The 21035-nt window shown below is 39.4% G+C and overlaps 1 protein-coding gene and 1 gene segment (V, D, J or C); both read right to left on the bottom strand.

Moving 5' to 3' along the window:
* The window catches only part of LOC115852091 (T cell receptor alpha chain MC.7.G5-like), a 358045-nt gene that overhangs the window by 111631 nt on the left and 225379 nt on the right, over positions 1 to 21035 (bottom strand). The gene's annotated exons all lie outside the window — the stretch shown is intronic.
* Positions 1 to 21035, bottom strand: part of LOC115852095 (T cell receptor delta constant-like) — a 54876-nt gene that overhangs the window by 18687 nt on the left and 15154 nt on the right. Inside the window, 1 exon segment of the C gene segment in view lies at positions 18824 to 18831. Coding sequence covers positions 18824 to 18831 — 8 coding nt within the window.

Genomic DNA, 21035 nt, shown 5'->3' with positions numbered 1-21035 from the left:
CCTTTATTCTGACATTTGTAATTTGAAAGTCTGGGTATCCTCTCAGTCCTCCAGCTGATCTCCTTCCCTGGAGTGGCCTTAGAATGGAAACCTGGCATTTTCTTTCTTTATGTGGCTTTTCATTGTTGTAGGATATGCTCTTCTGTGGGAAAGGGGAGAGGCAGGCACAGGGTGGGTTTATCCTGAAGTTCCCCTCTTCCTGGAAGGAGGCTAGGTCATTTTCAGTGCCAAATAAGTGCATTCCCAGAAGGGATCAGAGGACAGGAATGGTGTGTGGAGACTGAGTTTACCATGGTGTTGTCCAATCCTGGGTGGGATCAGGCTTCCTGCCTGGATATTCAGAGCACTTGGGAAAATTTATGGGATGCCAGGCCAAGAAAAGAAATAGGGATTGGACAAGGGCATCCTAGAGCTTTTAATTTTGTGATTGTGGACTTTGAACTTGCTTTATTTATCTTCACTGCTTGCTCCTGATATTGACATGTACTCTTTGACGGTTATAGACAAACTGCAGTGGATTCAAAGCTGATACCAAGCAGTTGAAAAGACTTCAAACCACATACAAGGAGGAACAGCTAGAAAACTTTGGAGAATATAGACCAAAGGATGGGAGGTGTTTTATCATAGTCTTCAGATAACCATCAGGGTAGAGCTGGCTTATTCGAAGACAACTGGATTCACATGTATACTTATGCCTTCTATCTATTGCAATATATTAGTTTGGTTGCAATATATGAGCAAAACTTGGCCTTGTACATACAAACACGTAGTACAAAAAGGTAGGTTAGTCGCAATATGAAACCTGAAACCGTGTTAATGGACTTACCGTATTCTTTTCTATTAAAATCCTTTGGTCTCGCTTGCATTTTGGATGGAACTTTCACCCATGCATGGTTTTGTAACTTTATCCATTGGTCTTCTGAGAAATAATTGGCTCTCTGTGTTAGGCAACTTGCGTGTGTTATCACATTGCATTATACAATATCTAATATATCATAGTAGTTAATATGATCACCAATATCTTTAAATCAGAGCACTATTTAAATACTGGGGAGCCATACAGCTCATGGTAGCAGATACAAATTTCCCAAATTGTAATTTTTGCCTGAAAGCTTAGATTTTTATTATTAGCAACAATGGTCCATTGTTTTTCTTGATGTGCAGGCTCAGTTCATTCATTTTCAAGAAAATGCCTGACAACTACCCAAATTTGATTAACCATGGTTTCCCTGCCAGTCATTCTGTTCAGCAAAATGGTGTTTCATGGAAAAAGTGGCTAGTTCAGCCTGTAACTCAAACGATTGCACAAATATTTTCCCTTGAGATAACATAATAATTTGGAATGCAACAGAAGTGCTTTATGTGTACTTCCACTTTTGTCACACAGAATACTAAAAAGACATATACTCAAGAGTGGAGATTTAATAAAATTAATACTTTTACTGCTTTTTCAATGTTATGGACTGAACTGTGTCCTCCCCAAATCCATATGTTGAAGTCCTTACCCCCAGTACCTCAAAATGTATCCTTTTTTTGGAAATAGGGCCTTTAAAGATAAGGTGTAATGGGGCCATTTGGACTGGATTAGAGTGGACCCTAATCCAGTCTAACTGGTGTCCTTATGAGAAGAAGAAATTTGGGCATGCAAAGAGAAGAGACACAAAGGATTTGCACGCACAGAGGAAAGTCCATATGAGGACACAGAGAGAAGGTGGTCATCTCCAAGCCAAGGAGGGAGGGATAAGGAGAAACCGACTCTGTGGGCACCTTGATCCTGGATTTCTAGCTTCAGAACTGTAAGAAAATAAGTTTCTATTGCTTAAGCCACCTGGTCTGTGTTATTTTGTTATGGCAGCCTTAGCCAACTCATATAGTCAATAACATTTTTAGGAGAAACTGGCTTTTTTCCCCCCCCTTGCAAATATAGAAATGAAGGATATGTTGACCACTAATACAGAATTGAGGCCTCTGCCTTGATTCATGATGAGGGACCAGGAGCTTTATCCACCATTGCTTTTACACCATCAGGGCAATGTCAACACAAAGAAAAAGGCAAATATTCTTTTGATATTATTATGGAACTAGTTCTGACATCACAGACTCCCTGAAAATGTCTTTGTGTCCTTAGTGGGCCATGGGCCATTCTTTGAAAACCACTGTTCTAATCTATGTGGTTTGTGCTGCCAAAGCTGCAATGGCAGCAGTCAATCCAGGCTTTCTCTACTGCTTGACCACTCTCTTCTTGTTTGCTAGTGATTAGCAGATCAATTATATCATATGCTTTGACTGATAGATGAATAAGTGGTCAGAAGCCATTGTGAGCAGTAATTTTCCAATTCCTTAAAAAAGATGAAATTGTCCTAAATACTTTGGTGGAAACTCTAGAGTCAAAGACCATGGACCTGTATGTCCTCTGCCTGGGGATTGTTCTCCTTGGTGGTACTCAGTGTCTCAGATGCTGGATCCATGAACATGGTGCTTTGGGGACAGTGGGAAGGCTCAGGGAAGGCCCAGAGTCTGACTATATTATGTTCAATATCCAAACTATATTTCTGCAGCAAAACTTCAACCTTTCCATTAAAAATAATATTTCTCGTTTAAGTGACAGGTAGTTAGGAAGGTGACTTGAATTTTTGGCAAAATGCTAAAGGGGAGGAATAGATCGACTGGGCTTTCGTGGTTAATGGATCAAACAATATACTTAGCAACTGGACTGGAATTAAAAAAAAGACCAGGCTTTTGATCTGAGACCCATATAAAGCCCCAAGCATGGATAAATCTTGTCAAGTTCCCCTCAGTGAGGAGGCCCCCAACACACTTTGGCTTTTGTCAAAACCTTCTCTTACCTTCTCTGTGATGCTCACCCTGCTGAAGGAGAAGTGAGCTTGCCAATCCACTGACTGGAGTCTTTGGTACGTCTGTAGAAGTCTGGCTCTGCCCCACCTCCACACAAGTGGAAGTCTGGATTTTGAGCTATTATCATTATTTCAGATCTTGAAAGGCAGTGATTTTAAGGTACACCAATTATGCCTCTCCAGTTCAAGATTGTTCTTGAATAAGAACAATCCAAAACGTGGAAAATCATCACTTGCAGTTTTCTCATTAATTTTATGTATGTAGGCAGTGACAGAGTCCATTGTTGTCTTAGAAATATGTCATATGAACACACAGTTTTAATATCTTTAAATGTCTGTGGATTCACGGTTTCTTTGAGCTGAGCAGTATTCGTCAAGAAATCATGCTGATTTTCAAGAAACATATTGTATTTCACTTTTTCACTGCTTAAACTTGCTGTAGACCTCTTGACCACTTAATGGCCAAGAAATGAAAACATTAAAAATATTTTTTATAAAGCTTTTGAAATATTAGGGAAAAAGAGGGGAATACAATCAATATCTTGGATTCATCATTTAGATTTAACAATCTTTAATGTTTGTCATATTTGCAATTTATTTTGTTCAGGTATTTAAAATAAATAAATTACTTATTTATTTTTTATTTTATTTTATTTTTTTACATCTTTATTGGAGTATAATTGCTTTACAATGGTGTGTTAGTTTCTGTTTTATAACAAAGTGAATCAGTTATACATATACATATGTTCCCATATATCTCTTCCCTCTTGCGTCTCCCTCCCTCCCACCCTCCCTATCGGTCACAAAGCACAGAGCTGATCTCCCTGTGCTATGCAGCTGCTTCCCACTAGCTACCTACCTTACGTTTGGTAGTGTGTATATGTCCATGCCTCTCTCTCTCTTTGTCACAGCTTACCCTTCCCCCTCCCCATATCCTCAACTCCATTCTCTAGTAGGTCTGTGTCTTTATTCCTGTCTTACCCCTAGGTTCTTCATGACATTTTTTTTTTTAAATTCCGTATATATGTGCTGGAATACGGTATTTGTCTCTCTCTTTCTGACTTACTTCACTCTGTATGACAGACTCTAGGTCTATCCACCTCATTACAAATAGTTCAATTTCGTTTCTTTTTATGGCTGAGTAATATTCCATTGTATATATGTGCCACATCTTCTTTATCCATTCATCCAATGATGGACACTTAGGTTGTTTCCATCTCCAGGCTATTGTAAATAGAGCTGCAATGACCATTTTGGTGCATGACTCTTTTTGAATTATGGTTTTCTCAGGGTATATGCCCAGTAGTGGGATTGCTGGGTCATAAGGTAGTTCTCTTTTTAGTTTTTTAAGGAACCTCCATACTGTTCTCCATAGTGGCTGTATCAATTTACATTCCCACCAACAGTGCAAGAGGGTTCCCTTTTCTCCACACCCTCTCCAGCATTTATTGTTTCTAGATTTTTTGATGATGGCCATTCTGACTGGTGTGAGATGATATCTCATTGTAGTTTTGATTTGCATTTCTCTAATGATTAATGATGTTGAGCATACTTACGTGTGTTTGTTGGCAGTCTGTATATCTTCTTTGGAGAAATGTCTATTTAGGTTTTCTGCCCATTTTTGGATTGGGTTGTTTGTTTTTTTGTTATTGAGCTGCATGTGTTGCTTATAAATTTTGGAGATTAATCCTTTGTCAGTTGCTTCATTTGCAAATATTTTCTCCCATTCTGAGTGTTGTCTTTTGGTCTTGTTTATGGTTTCCTTTGTTGTGCAAAAGCTTTGAAGTTTCATTAGGTCCCACTTGTTTATTTTTGTTTTTCTTTCCATTTCTGTAGGAGGTGGTTCAAAAAGGATCTTGCTGTGATTTCTGTCATAGAGTGTTCTGCCTATGTTTTCCTCCAAGAGTTTGATAGTTTCTGGCCTTACATTTAGGTCTTTAATCCATTTTGAGCTTATTTTTGTGTATGGTGTTAGGGAGTGATCTAATCTCATACTTTTACATGTAGCTGTTCAGTTTTCCCAGCACCACTTATTGAAGAGGCTCTCCTTTCTCCACTGTACATTCCTGCCTCCTTTGTCAAAGATAAGGTGACCATATGTGCGTGGGTTTATCTCTGGGCTTTCTATCCTATTCCATTGATCTATCTTTCTGTTTTTGTGCCAGTACCGTACTGTCTTGATTACTGTAGCTTTGTAGTATAGTCTGAAGTCAGGGAGCCTGATTCCTCCAGCTCCGTTTTTCGTTCTCAAGATTGCTTTGGCTATTCGGGGTCTTTTGTGTTTCCATACAAATTGTGAAAGTTTTTGTTCTAGTTCTGTGAAAAATGCCAGTGGTAGTTTGATAGGGATTGCATTGAATCTGTAGATTGCTTTGGGTAGTAGAGTCATTTTCACAATGTTGATTCTTCCAATCCAAGAACATGGTATATCTCTCCATCTATTTGTATCATCTTTAATTTCTTTCATCAGTATCTTATAATTTTCTGCATACAGGTCTTTTGTCTCCTTAGGTAGGTTTATTCCTAGATATTTTATTCTTTTTGTTGCAATGGTAAATGGGAGTGTTTTCTTGATTTCACTTTCAGATTTTTCATCATTAGTGTATAGGAATGTCAGAGATTTCTGTGCATTAATTTTGTATCCTGCTACTTTACCAAATTCATTGATTAGCTCTAGGAGTTTTCTGGTAGCATCTTTAGGATTCTCTATGTATAGAATCATGTCATCTGCAAACAGTGACAGCTTTACTTCTTCTTTTCCGATTTGGATTCCTTTTATTTCCTTTTCTCCTCTGATTGCTAGGGATAAAACTTCCAAAACTATGTTGAATAAGAGTGGTGAGAGTGGGCAACCTTGTCTTGTTCCTGATCTTAGTGGAAATGCTTTCAGTTTTTCACCATTGAGGATGATGTTGGCTGTGGGTTTGTCATATATGGCCTTTATTATGTTGAGGAAAGTTCCCTCTATGCCTACTTTCTGCAGGGTTTCTATCATAAATGGGTGTTGAATTTTGTCGAAAGCTTTCTCTGCATCTATTGAGATGATCATATGGTTTTTCTCCTTCAATTTGTTAATATGGTGTATCACCTTGATTGAGTTGCGTATATTGAAGAATCCTTGCATTGTTGGAATAAACCCCACTTGATGATGGTGTATCATCCGTTTAATGTGCTGTTGGATTCTGTTTGCTAGTATTTTGTTGAGGATTTTTGCATCTGTGTTCATCAGTGATATTGGCCTGTTGTTTTCTTTCTTTGTGACATCCTTGTCTGGTTTTGGTATCAGGGTGATGGTGGCTTCGTAGAAAGAGTTTGGGAGTGTTCCTCCCTCTGCTATATTTTGGAAGAGATTGAGAAGGATAGGTGTTAGCTCTTCTCTAAATGTTTGATAAAATTCGCCTGTGAAGCCATCTGATCCTGAGCTTTTGTTTGTTGGAAGATTTTTAATCACAGTCTCAATTTCAGTGCTTGTGATTGGTTCATTTATGTTTTCTGTTTCTTCCTGGTTCAGTCTGGGAAGGTTGTGCTTTTCTAAGAATTTGTCCATTTCTTGCAGGACATTTTATTGGCATGTAGTTGCTTGCAGTAATCTCTCATGATCCTTTGTATTTCTGCAGTGTCAGTTGTTACTTCTCCTTTTTCATTTCTAATTCTATTTATTTGAGTCTTCTTTTTTTTCTTGATGAGTCTGGCTAATGGTTTATCAATTTTGTTTATCTTCTCAAAGAACCAGCTTTTAGTTTTATTGATCTTTGCTATCGTTTCCTTCATTTCTTTTTCATTTATTTCTGATCTGATCTTTATGATTTCTTTCCTTCTGCTAACTTTGGTAACCCTTATTTTCAATCTTCTAGTTGAGGAAGAGTGGGGACTTACTTTATATTACAAAGAATATACTATATACATAAAATATAGTTATGTACATGTAGTTATATGTATGTATAAAGTTTTCATCATATATACATATCATAATTTTAAATAATGGAAATGTCACATATGGATATATTCCTTAAAGCAGTTTTTACAATAGGAGAAATGTAGAAGTTGCCCAAATTCCCCATCACACAAGAACTGATTGATCCATAGCAGGTTCCTAAGTACAGTATTAATGTAGCTCGTTAAAAATACTGATTACTGGGCTTCCCTGGTGGCGCAGTGGTTGGGAGTCCGCCTGCCAATGCAGGGGACACGGGTTCGTGCCCTGGTCCGGGAAGATCCCACATGCCGCGGAGCGGCTGGGCCCGTGAGCCATGGCCACTGAGCCTGCGCGTCCGGAGCCTGTGCTCCGCAACGGGAGAGGCCACAACAGTGAGAGGCCCGCGTACCGCAAAACAAAACAAAACAAAACACAACCGAAAAAAAAACTGATTACTGAAAGTATCAAATAAAAAAATATGGAATTGATTTTATAATGTTAAAACAGATGAATTGTGTATATGGAGTATGAGTACATATAGAGAGTATGTACTTTGAAAAGAAAACTGGGAAGGAATATACCCAAATAGTAACTGTAGTTGCTTTTAGGTGTCAGTTGAGTTTTTTTCGACATGGAATATTGTAATGAATTTTAAGGAGAAAAGAACTCAGGTCATTGAGTTCTAGCTGCCAACCATGCAGACAACCTTCCTAGTGTAGTCGTCCACCTGAACTCACTCTCTGATAAGGATGTTTGTTTCTTGGCTGAATAATGTCAACTACGGAAAACTATTCCTGCTATTAGATAAAGTCACACACATTTAAATTTTATATTTCTATTGGCCACAATTCTGGACCTCTTTCTGAACACAAGAATAGAAGTGCCTGCTTAGAGACTCCAGATTCTCTTTGTCTGATCCACACCGAATCTCCAAACACGGAGAGAACAAACTTCCATCTCTCGTTTTGGGCAGTGTCCTCAAGCTTTGAAAATTCTGCCACGGTTGCTTTAGTCTTTAGCTCATGGCTATTATATCTATTAAATACAATGTTCCCTCCCTCCCACCCCAAACTTAGAAAACCTAAAGCCTCCATCTATTTCCATTCTTCCCTAAATTAGTATGAACTAGTTTCAGGTCATTTCTTGATACCAGGTTTTGAAGGGAATAGAATAGAAGCATATGAGGGATGTGATGGGGAGGAGGGTCCAGGGAAAAGGCCCAGAAAGATGAGAACAAGGAGCTGTGGATGACCTACTTTACAGTTTGCAGAGGGTTGGCAGCTGCAGCCTCCCTTAGCTACTGCCAAGGCTTTGGATCATTCCAGCTACAGTGAAGCACTTTTGTTTATTGGTGTGGAAACTGCAGGATTCAAAGATTCTGTACTCCATGAATTCTCATATTTTCTTTCAGAGACACTGAGAAAATACACATTTTAATACTGACCTTTACATTTGCTGGGGAGATAAGGTTAATATCAATTCAAGTTTTAAATACTCCGAGTCTACAAGAGTTTTTTCCCTGGTACTAATGTTTTTGTGTATTTCCTTATACTTTGTCCATATGCTTCCTATTTTTCTTAGCTTTATGAAGTAGGCAGTCCACAGAAGGGACTATTTTCTTGGGTCACAAAAGTAGTAAAAGAAATCTACAGACTTAGGGAAAGCCAGGATACAATCTCTTGCAGAGAGTTGCAGTACAAGGACATCCTTGTAAGGTCTGGCACAAACTAGCAATAACATTCTCAGGAGCAGTATCTCCAGCCCCATTGACCTGCATGTGGAGAAAGGAAAGGTCCTTCTGCTCACAGCTTTGAAAGCCCATCCAGTGTGTGATCACCTCATGGATTCAGAGAGTGAGATGGGTAAGGTCAGTGATTTAGGAAGGCATTGTATCAAAGTTTTGGATAGATCTGCAGGCATTTCTATGGTACCTGTAGAGTTGTAATAACTACTTTCCAATAATTCACTTAACTTTCAGTCTCTTAAACTTAGTCATGACTCAGGATCCTCAGTTCTCAACAGGAAGCATTAAATCTGTGAAGATGCTCAGGAGAAAGTCTCCCAGTCTCTCTCTTTGGGCAGGTGTCAGGTGATTGATGGGATCACAAGTATGGGACTTTCTGAGAAGCTGATTCTCATGCCCTGCCCTGGTGAATGCTTCCTGGGTAGTTGGTGGTTGTGCCCCACATCTATTGTGAACTGGCTCAAAGCCAGCAGCTTTTGTTCTCTGAATAGGAAAGGAACTCAAATGTGGGGTGTCAGGGGGTACAGGAACCACAGAATGTGGTTATTCTGGGTTTCTGGTGCCTCATAAGGAAGACATTATTAGGTGGGTGGTGAGAAGACTGAGTCAGCAGTGGACTTGAGCAGTTTCCCAGCACCCAGGTTCCATCCATCCCACCACTTTCCACCTCTATCTTAGAATATGGGCTTTTCCAGGTTTACTAGCCAATGTATATAGTCAGATCTGATTTCTGGGATCAGTGTGATGGCGTGAACAATGCTGAACCAGGAGATCCTCCTCCAGATGTGGTGGAGAACAGATGGCTTGGGGTGTGGAAGCCAAAAAGCAATGGCAAACACTCTATCCAGAGAGAAAGCCAGTGTAGGAAGAAAGTGTCTATTGTTTTTCATCTGTAAATAGAAGCTAAATAGTCTTAGTACAAAATTGTCTTCCCTTTACACACTCATTCTACACTGATAGTTGAGTTACTAGTGTATGTAGGGTGGAGTCTCCATTTTCATCACGGAATTCTCCATATGTAGAACCTTTGTACAGGAAGCAGGAGAAATATATCCAAATGTAAAAATAGGGTGCATAAAGACCTGCTTTATACCTAGCTCTTGGATTCTGTGCTGGAGAGAGGGAAAGATTTTAATCTGGAGTCAGATTCATTTACTTTACTTTGAGTCTGAAGACTTGCAAAGACTATGTCTTTGTCCAGTTTATTTTTCAGTAGATTTGATCTAACATAAATGGTAGAATGAGGTGTGGTATCAGAGAACACAAGTAGCCGAGAGAGTTGGAGTTTTTTAAGGTGACAATGTTTCCTTCTTCCACTGAAGGCCTATGATCTGGACAGCTCCCATCACAGTCCATAGAACTGGTGCACCTGAGCTTCATACATCCATATATCCTGTAGAATCTGAGATTCAGTTCTGGGACTTTCAAGGAGCGGTACGAACATAGCCCACCTTTTCCAATGGTAAATTCCAGTGATACAGTAGCTGGACCTGAATTTAGGTACAAACTTGCAAGTCTTTCTGAGTCAGGCATCTTCAAGTGTTATAGTATCATGGACTCAGCCCCAAATGTTGCTCTGGTGACAGATCTCTGAGAAAGTGTCCACAAACGGGGAAGGTGGTCCTAACTTTCCAGTCCTACATGGGTTGGGGTAGGACTGAGAAGCAAAAAACCGGAATAGGAAGGGACCTGTTTTGCGTCATTTTTCAGTTGAGATACTAATGTTCTGGGAAGGTTTATTGTTGGAAGGTGTAAAGCTCAGGGTGAGGGAGGCTGGGAGGAAGAAATGAGTGGTGGAAATTTTGTAGACTATCAACACTATGAGTAGATGTCAAAGAAGGAAATATGAATTTATAAAGTGGAGGCCTAAGGATCAAGATTAGAAAAAGATACTGAGGAACAAACGCTGCAGAAGAAACTGAGTGAGTAATTGGCTGTTAGAACAGTGACACCAAGAGCACGTTTTATGGTTGTTGTAGGTCCCAAGGTAGTCCAAGCTTGAGCTTTTTGCTCCCAATAGGTGCCTGGAATAATAGAGAAATGGAAGAGGGAATCTTTCCATTTCTCTGTTATTCCAGGCACCTATTGGGCTGAAGAAATTAAAAAAATTAACTTGTACATTGACCTTGTGATGAAACTGGAAAGCATAGCAAAGCCCTTTGGGAGTTAGCTTTAGAAAGGAAACACTGGAAAATATAAATAGGATAGAACATTTGCAGGAAATTCCCTGCTTAGCGAATGGTCAGATTTAAGTTTGGAACATGCAAGTTTCCATCAGAATATCGGTTACAACATTTTAATGAACTTGGGACTGGATGCCTTATGTGAAGCAAAAATGGCAGCTGGTATTTTGTGGGAGTTCAGTCAGGGAGTCATGGGAAAATTAGTCTGATAGTCATGGTAGCCAGGATGAGGAATTCAGGGGGAAATTCCACTTTTGCCCCTACAGTTTCTGTACAGGTCTCTGTGGGTTTTGTAGCAATGTGCTCGTAAATCCCACCCACAGTGCTACAGAGCTTTACAAAAACCTCCCCTTGGTTTTGTCCTATGGGGCCTCTGAGAACACCCGTCATAGGATTTTTCTCCAAGTCAAGCTTCAGCAATATCAGAGTCTTGGCTGCAGGTCAGAGCAGGCTCACCTGGGTGCTTCTTTCTCAGGCTCTTCTGCCCTGCTGCTGGGATCTGCCCTGGAGTTTGCAACTAGAATGGACTTTCAGAAATCATGACATCTTCTCCTATCTGTGCTTTCTGGCCAGTCTCCTCTCAGATGGTTTCCCACAGAGGAGTTTGTCAGACCTGAATGTCTCAACTGGGTTCTATAAGCTGTAGGTAGGCAGAAAAGTTTTGTGGTCAATGTAATTTCTGCTCTCACCTGCTATGCTTCCAAATCACCTCTGCCTGCCCTACTTTACACGTAGAGGGTGTTATAGAGTCGAAAAGGCTTTCATATAAACTTAGAATTTTATCCTCTCCATTGACTAGCTCTTGGCTAAATTCAGGGCCAGTAGTCCATATGTTTCTTGGTGTGACTTGGAAAGGGCAACCCGCTGGGGAAATGCAGTGGCATCGCCTAGTGTTCAAGCTTGGCAAACAGAAGGCACCTTTGTGAGCTTTATGAAAGGCTTCCCTTTCTCCAGCTGAGGCAGCTCCTCACCAGGGACAGCAGAGCTGGAGCTGAATTTTAGCCCCACTTGTCCCCTTGGCCGAGGGTCCTTGTGCCAGACACAATCTGTGAACCTAGGCGCAGTGGCTCTGGCCAAATTCAGGCCATGCTATTTATTTATATTCTTGTTGGACTTCTGATTTTTAACATCATCATACCCTTTTTGAAAACTTTGGTGATCTCAACACATTGGTCTTGGTTAGCCTTTGATCTGTGTGTCTATTATTATGAAAATAAAGAGATACACTAGAGTCATTGAAAGTACCCTCATGGAATGTTAACCATTAAAGGAGAGTGTGAATTCTGTTGCTGTTGTTATCAAGAGAGAGCAGGATTGAAAAAAGGTTGATCTTCACACTTTCTTTGGAGGATCTTATCTAAATCCATGGCTTAATTTAAGTATAACAATTTTCCTTATAATCTTGTGACAACTCCTTCCCACCTTCCATACAACTGTATTTCTGCCCCGTGAACTCCAAGCAACATCATCTCCACACACATGGTCTAACACTCTTTTGCTGATTAAAAAACTCAAAGAATGAATAGGAAAACTGGAGAAGCAGAAATGTTATTTTCTCAGTAACAGACAATGTAACAAAGGATGGCTTGAGCAGAGAGCAGGAGAATGTGGACCTCATGGGGAGAGGCCAGTTGGGAATAAAACATTGAACTTGGACGGTTGAGTATGGCTGGTTTAGGTGCCAGTCTTTGAAATGGCAACAGGTGGGTGGTTAGCGTGTTGAATAGTAAATTCGGCTTCTGATGCACCCCTGTGAGGCCCACTGACTCCCTCCTAGTGCTGGTGCACAGACTTTCCCAAGCAGCCATCAGAGACTGGTTTGAATGGAACTAGCTTTAAGAAACAAAAAAGTTGGGAATGAAAAGGCAATTAAAATCTTGAGGAAACCAACACTTAAACTCTGCAATCTTGTGGGTCTGGGGCCGTGAATCTTACAATCCTGTGGCCATGGCAGAAAGTTTTGGGGTGCTGAATCCTGAGGAGAATGCAGCTGCTGTGTTTCCCAGTGCTTCACTCCTCCCTGTACCAGGAGTATCATCCAGGGACTTTGCCACGGGACTTTGCAGGGCCTCCACTCCAGGTGGATGTACATCCCACTCCATTGACCTGGAGCGTGGCCGTGCATGGATCCATAGATTGTGGGTGGAGGTGACAGTGCCAGTTCTAGGCTGAGGCTCCACATGGCATGACATCATGGATTTCTGCCAGCACTCTTGAACCTTTGTCCTCTGAGGTGAGAAGAGTGTGCTCAGAGGGTCACTGCTGCTTCAGTCTGGGTCCCAGAACGAAGACATGTAGAGCAGCCCTGAATGCAGCCCACAACTTGAGGCCGAGTCCAGCTGGCCTGCTGACCAATGAGCAAAGGCAATATATGTTTGTTGTAAAGCAACTGCGATTTTGTGAATGTTTGTTATAGCTAATAATCACAGTAGAAATACCTGATTAATAAAGATGCTAAGCCTTGTGGGGCTTGACCTATGAAATTACATGCTGAAATTTATTGTAGCACCCCATTATCCTCAGGATAAGATGGCTTGGAGTACAGGGTTTTGCTTGCCTTCCTAGGCTATATCTTATCCTTTTCCACATGCTGCCCTAAACTCAGCTGTGTTGAACAACTTGCTTCCTGAAAGCTCCATGGTCTTTCATACCTCTTTGCCTTTGCCAAGTGATTGCTTTTGCCTGAAATACCCTTTCCTTCTTCAGTTCCCCAGTTTTGTCCCTAACCCACCTCCTTAGATCCTATTGATTTACTGGTCTGAGCTTAGCTGTTTTCTTCCCTAGGAAGTCTTAAATGGCTGCCCAACAGTGCACTGGATTAGATGCACCCCCTTCCCTTCAATTTTCATGGCATCCAGTGCTTATCTCTATCCCTGCACTCAAAACCCCTTTCCTGTGGTCTTAGAGAAGGAGTTTGTCTTGTTCATCTCTGTGTCCACTAGGCCAGCACAGTACCGCAATGAACTAGTGCTCAGAAAGTGTCTTCTGAATCCACTTTAAGATGGAGTATCTCATATTCAGAGAGGATGAGCTAGGAAGTGTCAGATTCATGGCCAGAAGCTACATCTTCCCAATTCCTAGTCCCTTGCTCTCTCTGGCCCTAGGTGTCTTGTGAAATACTACCTTATATTTGATTAGCAGAGCACAGCACTATTAGTTGTAAAGAATTCGATTTTTAACATTGGCCTGAGTTAAGCATCATTATGAAGATATATTTGTTGTGATTTTCTCCAAGCCATGAAATATATTCCAAAGCCAAAGAGAAATGAGTTCCATGTTATCTACATGTTTGGAGTAGTTAAATCACATTCTTTCCACTAACATGAGTAATCTAGCATGGACTGTGCCTCTAGAGAAGCATCCTAGGATGTCACTGTTGGGAGAGCCCTCAAGGATCATATATTTGCTCCACTATGTGTTCAAATGAAGGAGTCTAGAAAGATCCAGAGTGGTTTCACAACTGGCCAAGGCACCCAAATTAAAGAAACATACAAGAAATCAATACTCCAATTCCTAATCCAGTGATATTCTTTTGATACACTCAGCAAATACCCAGTCTTTGGTCTTCTATTCTGACATTGTCATTTGAAGGTGTCTGGGTATCCTCTCAGTCCTCCAGCTGGTCTCCTTCCCTGGAGTGGCCTTAGAATGGCCTGGGCAGCCCGGCCTTTTCTTCCTTTCTGTGGCTTTGCATTGTTGTATGAGATGCTCTTCTGTGAGAAAGGGGAGGGGCAGGCAGAGGTTGGGTTCATCCTGAAATTCACCTCTTCCTGGAAGGAAGCTGGGCCAGACAAGTGCATTCTCAGAAGGGACTAGAGGACAGGGATGGTGTGAGGGAACTGAGTTTCCCATGGTGTTGTCCAGTCCTGGGTGGGATCAGGCTTCCTGCCTGGAGACTCAGAGGACTTGGAGAAAATTTATGGGATGCCAGTCCAAGAAAAGAAATAGGGATTGGACAAGGGCATCCTAGAGCTTTTAATTTTGTGATTGTGGACTTTGAACTTGCTTTATTTATCTCTACTCCCTGCTCCTGATATTGACATGTATTCATTGAGGGTTATAGACAAACTGCAGTCTATTGAAAGGAGAATACCAGGCTGTGTGTGTATGTGTGCTTTTTAAGGTGGAACAGACTGTTGAAAAGACTTCAAACCACATACATGGAGGAACAGCTAGAAAACTTCGGAGAATATAGACCAAAGGATGGGAGATACTGAAGGTGTTTGATCATAGTCTTCAAATAACCATCAGGGTAGAGCTGGCTTATGCGAAGACAATTAGATTTACATGTCTGCTTATGCCTCCTATGTATTGCAATATATTGGTTTGGTGAAATATATGAGCAAAACCTGGCCTCACACAGATGTGTAGTACAAAAAAGTAGGTTATTTGCGTTGTGAAATCAGAAACCATGTTAATGGGCTTTTCCTATTCTTTTCCATTAAAGTCCATTGGTCTAGCTTGCATTTTGGATGGCACTTTCATCTATGCATAGTTTTGAATGATTATCCATTGGTCTTTTGGGAAATAATTTGTTCACTGAGTTAGGCAACTTTTGTGTGTTGACATATTTCTTATACAATATCAAATATATCACAGGAGTTAATATGACCACCAGTATTTTAAAATCAGAATAGTATTTAAATACTGGTGAGCCATACAGCTCATGGTGACAGACACAAGTTTCCCTAAACTCTATTTTTGCTTGAAAGCTTATATTTTTATTATTAGCAACAATGATCCATTATTTTTCTTGATGTGACAGGCTCAGTTCATTCATTTTCAAGAAAATGCCTGACAGCTACCCAAGTCTGAATACCCATAATTTGTCTGTCAGTCATTCTTTCAAGTAAAAAGAATGGAAAAAGTGGCTAGTTCAGCTTGCAACTCAAACAATTGCACAAATGTTTTCCCTTGAGATAATATGATAATTTGGAATGCAGCAGAAGTGCTTTATGTGTACTTCCACTTTTGTCACACAGAATACTAAAAAGACATATACTCAAGAGTTGAGATTTAATAAAATTAATAGTTTCACTGCTTTTTCAATGTTATGGACAGAATTATGTCCTCCTCAAATTCATATGTTAATTATCCTTATGCCTCATATCTCATGATATAACTGTATTTGTAGATATGGCTGTTAAATAGATGATTTAGTTTAAATGACGCCATTTGATTTGTATTACAATGTACTCTAATCCAGTCTGACTGATGTCCTTATGAGAAGAGGAAATTTGGACACACAAAGAGAAGAGACACAAGGGCTATGCATGTATAGAGGAAAGTCCATATGAGAACACAGTGAAAAAGTGGTCATCTCCAAGCCAAGGAGGGAGGATTCAAAGAGAAACCAGCTCTATGGGAATCTTGATCTTAAATTTCTAGCCTCAAAACTGTGAGAAAATAAATTTCTGTTGTTTAAGTCACCTAATCTGTAGTGTTTTGTTATGGCAGCCCTAGCCAATTAATATAGTCAGTAACATTTTTATGTGAAATTGGCTTGTTTGCCCTGCAAATACGTACCAACAAAGAATACAATGACCACTGATACAGAATCACAGAATCAAGGCCACTGACTTCACTCATGCTAAGGGACCATCAGTTTTACCCACCAAAGCTTTTGCAACATCAAGGCGGATGTCAACACTAGGATAGGCAAATATTGTTTTGATATTATTATGAAAATAGTTCTGACCTCATGGAAACTCCCTGAAAATGTCTTTGGGCTCCTAGAGGTCCATGGACCATCCTTTGAGAACCACTGTCTTAATCCATGTGGTTTGTGCTGCCAAAGCTGCAATGGCAGCAGTCAACCCAGGCTTTCTCTACTGCTTGACCACTCTCTTCTTGTTTGCTAGTGATTAGCAGATCAATTATATCATATGCTTTGACTGATGGATGAATAAGTGGTTAGAAGCCATTGTGAACAGTGACTTTCCAATTCCTTAAAAAAGATGAAATTGTCCTAAATACTTTGGTGGAAACTCTAGAGTCAAAGACCATGGATCTGTATGTCCTTTGCCTGGGGTTTGTTCTCCTTGGTGGTACTCAGTGTCTCAGATGCTGGATCCATGAAGATGGTGCTTTGGGGACAGTGGGAGGGCTCAGCGAAGGCCCAGAATCTGACCACATTATGTTCAGTACCCATACTATATTTCTGTGGTGATACTTCAGCCTTTCCATTAAAAATAATGTTTACTTGCTTAAGTGACAGGTAGTTAGTATTGTGACTTGAGTTTTTGGCAAAACCGTAAAGAGGAGGAATAGACTGGCTTGGCTTTCATGGTTAAGGGGTCAAGCAATATACTTAGCAACTGGACTGGAAATAAAAAAGGCCAGGCTTTTAAACTGGGACCCATATAAAGCCCCAAGAACGGATTAACCTGGTCAAGTTCCCCTCAGTCAGGTGGTCCCCAATACACTGGCTTTTGTCAAAATCTTCTCTTACCTTCTCTGTAATGCCTACCCAACTGAAGGAGAAGTGAGCTTGCCAATCCACTGATTGGAGCCATTGGTACATCTGTAGAAGTCTGGCATTCTCCCATCCCCACACAAGTGGAAGACTGGATTTTGAGCTATTATTATCTAGAAAGGCAGTGATTTTAAGCTATACCACTTATGCTTATTTCTTGAATAAGAATAATCCAAAATGTGCAAGATCATCACTGGCGTTTTCTTATTTATACTACCTAGGTATTCAGTAGCAGATTCATTTTTGTTGTAGAAATATGTCATAGCAACATACAGTTTTAATTTGTTTAAACACCTACAGGTTCAGGGTTTCTTTGAGCAGAGCAGTATTCTTAAAATGTATGCTAATTTTCAATAAATGTGGTTTTCCACTTTTTCACTGCTTAAACTTGCTGCAGCCTTCTTGGCCACTTAGAAATGAAAACTTTAAAAACATTTTATTACAAAAATTTGAAACATTACAAAAGAGAGGTGAACAGAATCAGTATCTTTATAGTCTCCACCTAGATTTAACAATTGTTAATGTTTGTCATATTTGCTGTTTATTTCAGTCAAGTACTTAAAAATAAATTACAAGCACCATGACAATTCATTTCTATCTGCTTTAGCATGTATTTTTTTAAAAAGAAGAATATTGTTCTACATATCCATATTATGACTTTCCACTTAAAGTAAACAATTCCCTAAAATCATTTTGTAGCCAGTCCATGATAAATTTCCCTACTTCTTCCCAAATATCTTTTGCTGAGTGGTTTTAAAAACAAGAATCTAATCAAAGACTATGCATTTAATTAGGTTGCTAAGCATTTTAAGTTTCTTTATTCTGTAATAGTTCTCCTACTGCTTTCCCTCCACTGTACTTGTTTTTTCTTTTCATCACATTGATTATTGAAGGGACTGGCCTATTGTCCTGTAGAATGTCTCACCTTCTGGATTTGTCTAGGTGTTTCTTTGTGGAATCCTTTAACTTGTTCTTCTAGCTTCCTTGTGTCCTGCTAGAACTAAAGGTTGGATTAGGCTTTGTTTATTTTTGGCAGGAACACTGTGTAAAGGAGGTTGTGTCCTGTGTATGGCATCATGTCAGGATAGACCTAATGACTTGATGAGGCTAAGATTGATCACTAGGATAAGATGGTGACAGAAAATTCTATCCTTTGTAAAGTTTCATATTCCCATTGCAACCAGCAAGTAATCTGAGATTTTGCAATGTTTTAAAACGTCTTCTTTTGGCTTGGAGTATTTTTTTTTCTGCATGATTTCTCTTATGTGAAGCCCCAAACTAGTCACATTTCTTCTTCCTGTAACTGTGAATGCCTCCATTCCGCTATACCAGAAAGAAATGTTATAAACCATCACTAGATGCTGAAAAATTCATATCTAAAAGAATCTGCTCTTTTAGAAATATGTAACCCAGGGAAGACATGTTCTGTTTCTGCTCTAAAAATGAGAATTTCATTAAAAGTGTTATATTTGTGAATTGTTTATATTCCCTGAAATGGGCTCTTCTGATTTTATTTTTATTGAGCTGATGTATTCTATCCTTTAAGCCATAAGCCCAGTTATTTTGGACAATCTGAGTGGAAGCATAGGTACAGTTTTCCTCCTCTGTTCATCACTTTTTCTCTTGTGGACTTAAAAATAGCAATTGGACCTGGTGTGCTAACTGGGGATTGTAATCCCAGGATGAAGGGATTAATTAATTAGCATTGAACACATGCAGGGTCTGGGGAAGAGTGAAAGAGAGCCCAGGACTGGTCAACTCTCAGATCAGATGGTGGTATTCACATTGATTGATCCTCTGATTGAACAGAAATTTTTCTTAGTTCCTAGGAAATATCTTTCAAAAACACATAGTGTAAGTGGGTGGGGACAAGTGGTGCCTTTGCTCTGGGATGAGGAGAGGCATTAGGTCAGAGAGAAGATTCCTTGACTCTGAAATAATATTTCCAGTCAGGGTGGATCTTGTGGCATCTTCAAGGACCAACTCAAGGTTCATCTCCAAGAGCTCTTCCCAGCTAACTCTACCCAACAAAAGTTTCCCTGCCGCCATCTGTTTACTTACTTGGTACTTTGTGATAACTCAGGTTTTACTTGTGAAGGGTCTGTACTCTTCATCTCATAACTGGGTCATTTGTCCAGTGCTACCTAATAACGACCTTCTTGCCATCTCTGCTCCCTCATTTGACAGTTTTTTTCATCAGAACAAGACACATGAACTGTTAGAAATTGGGGATTCAGTGTCAGAATTTCACCTTGTGGATCTTCTTGTAGATATGGAATTTATAAACACAGTCTTTTAAAAAATGGACTCTGTATGATGGAGTTCAGTTCACAACAACCACTTTCCGAGCACTTGTTTTGTTTTTACTGGGCACTGAGCTCTTTAAAGAAATAATTATTTAAATTAGACAGAAGTGGGTTCAGCTTCTTGCCTCATGATATACGAGTGTGTGACCCAGTACACAGGCTCCCCATTGTTAGTTCCATCTACTTCGTCCATGATATTTTTTACTTTGCCCTGAGTATATTTAATAAAAGTTGTTAAAATGTGGTGGGATTCCTTATTACTGATTATTTGGTGATAGTCATTTACATCTGAAACTATTGCAGTAGATAATATGGAATAAATATCTAAAGAAAGTAGTCGGCGGCAAGTGGGCCCTAAACCCATACATTATTTCCCCATGAGACTCAGAAGACTTCTCCCAATGCTGAGACATACACAGTAGATCACAGCTGGGGTTTTTGAACAAAGGCTTAATACACTTCAACCTCTGTGGTACGTAGTCACAGTGAAACACAGCAGTACAATAACCCTCCTGTTCCTTTTTTCCTTCCTTGGCACTTTGCCATCACCGACCGCTCTTTGGCATCTAGAATGTCTCAGTTATCTCGTTTCACCAATGCTGTTATTGTGGTTAAATGCAATAAAACTCAGAGGCACAAAATTATTACAGTCACACAAATCAATAAGTAAAACAGTAAGATCTTAAAAGATAAATCGTCAAAGGATAAATGAAAAAACTCACTCATTGGTTAGACACATTCACTTAGGAAAATGTTTCAGTCCTCTAGCAACAAAAAAAATGTAAATGAAGATATAATAAGCTAGTTTTTGGAAAGATGTTTAAGCAATGCTTTTGTTAGAAAATGTGATATTTCTAATACTGGTAAGATGTTGGTAGCAATATATATTGCTTTATTTTTATTGCAAGCTAATTAGTTAATATCCAGCGTGTGAAAATATTCATATTAGTTTGAGCAAATATTTCCACCTTGGGGAATTTACAGTGAGAAAATACTATATATGTTTGAATATAAAGTGAGGTTTATAATCCTTAGAGAACAGAGAGTCCCCTTATATTTGATTCTTTGCAAAAATACAGAAAGCAGTGTTATAATACTTTTATGCAATTCTTTGATTTTGCACAGTTAAGCAGTTTTGTGAAGACACATTCACCTCTAATAATCTTAATGAATGCTACTTCATGGATACTTCTGGAAGTCAGCTGATGAGATTAGTGAAAAAGATGACTAACAAGTTTAACAACCACTTAGTAACTATTCTTGGGAGTAAGCCTTTGAAATTACAAGTGTTCAATATTGTTTAAACAAATCTTTTATTTATTTAAAAATTAATTTATTTATGTATTTATTAAAAATTATTTATTAATATAAATAATTTATTTATTTATTAAGGTAAATTTATTTATTTAAACATTATTATTTTTTAAAATAAATTTATTTATTTATTTTGGCTGCGTTGGGTCTTCGTTGCTGTGTGTGGGCTTTCTCTAGTTGTGGCGAGCGGAGGCTACTCTTCGTTGCGGTGCGTGGGCTTCTCATTGCAGTGGCTTCTCTTG

Source organism: Globicephala melas, chromosome 2, assembly GCF_963455315.2.
Source record: "Globicephala melas chromosome 2, mGloMel1.2, whole genome shotgun sequence".
In the NCBI taxonomy this organism is placed as follows: Eukaryota; Metazoa; Chordata; class Mammalia; order Artiodactyla; family Delphinidae; genus Globicephala; species Globicephala melas.
Note: the sequence above shows the minus strand (reverse complement) of the source record. Positions and strands in the feature narration are given on the sequence as shown.